Source organism: Haliaeetus leucocephalus, unplaced genomic scaffold, assembly GCF_000737465.1.
Source record: "Haliaeetus leucocephalus isolate CR32 unplaced genomic scaffold, Haliaeetus_leucocephalus-4.0 Scaffold526, whole genome shotgun sequence".
Lineage (NCBI taxonomy): Eukaryota > Metazoa > Chordata > Aves > Accipitriformes > Accipitridae > Haliaeetus > Haliaeetus leucocephalus.
The window spans coordinates 8,307,136-8,308,112 of NW_010972962.1; the positions used below are offsets into that span (position 1 = coordinate 8,307,136).

The 977-nt window shown below is 62.6% G+C and overlaps 1 protein-coding gene across 1 annotated transcript in view; it reads right to left on the reverse strand.

Annotated features, from left to right (window-relative positions):
- SLC4A1AP (solute carrier family 4 (anion exchanger), member 1, adaptor protein) overlaps positions 1–975 on the reverse strand; it is a gene marked incomplete at its 5' end in the record, with an annotated part of 23,865 nt that extends 22,890 nt beyond the window's left edge. Inside the window, one exon of the mRNA XM_010576541.1 lies at positions 625–975. Coding sequence (XP_010574843.1) covers positions 625–975 — 351 coding nt within the window. The remainder of the gene's footprint in view (positions 1–624) is intronic.
- Positions 976–977: the final 2 nt, after the last annotated feature.

The window sequence follows — 977 nt, forward strand, 5'->3', positions numbered from 1 at the left end:
AAAGGAGCATTATTGTGTACTTGTAGTCAGATCAATATCAAATATAACTGTATTTTAATGGCAGAAGGCAAAAATTTCCATCAGTGCCACATGGGAGAATGTGAAGAACGAGCAGCTTCTGAAGCGCATGTAGGGCACACCAAGTGCTCTCTAAGCTCCTGCTAATAAAAGCTGCTCTTGTTCACAAAGACACATTAGTGCTTTACCTTACTGATGCATCACACTGTTGGAGAGAAACGCCTTTTGTGCTCACTGCACATCGGCAGAAGCTGCCATGCCTGTTCTCACGCTGAGCCCTCGGCAGAGCTGCCCTGTGCCCAGTGCACCAGGGCAACGCAGCAGCGGCCCTACTCTGTCCTTCAGCCCCAAACCCCACCGCAGAGCCAGCAGCCAATACCTACAGCTGACTACTTTTCCACAGCAAAACAACCACGGCAGCGCTGGGCTGCTTCCAAAGCACCCAAACCGCCTCACACCTCAGAAGCAGCTTTCACCCCGAGCGGCCACGGATACGTAGATGGGGCCGGGTAAATTCCCGAGGTTGATCCGGGTAAGCCTGCACCACACGGGTCACCCGGCACACGGCCCAGGGAGTGCGGAGGGGCCGCCCGGGCCCCAACCCACCTGCAGGAGGAAGAGGCGGGAGCTGCCGCCGAAGCGGAGCCCGTGGCCCACCCGCACCCGGCAGTAGGTGCGGGGCGGCACCCGCGCCTTGTTGAGGAAGGTGCCGTGGGTGCTGCCCAGGTCGTACACGTAGAAGCCGGCGGCATCGGCGCCGCTGGGACCGTCGGGGGAGCAGCCAGCGCCGCGGTACTGCAGCACGGCGTGGTGCCGCGACACCGAGGGGTGCTCCAGGGCCAGGGCGCAGCCGGGCAGCCGCCCCACCAGGAACCAACTGCGGCCCTCGAGCCGCACCGAGCCCAGCGCCACGCCGCCCTTCAGCACCTCCAGCCCGTAGCCGGCGCCGGCCGGCGGGC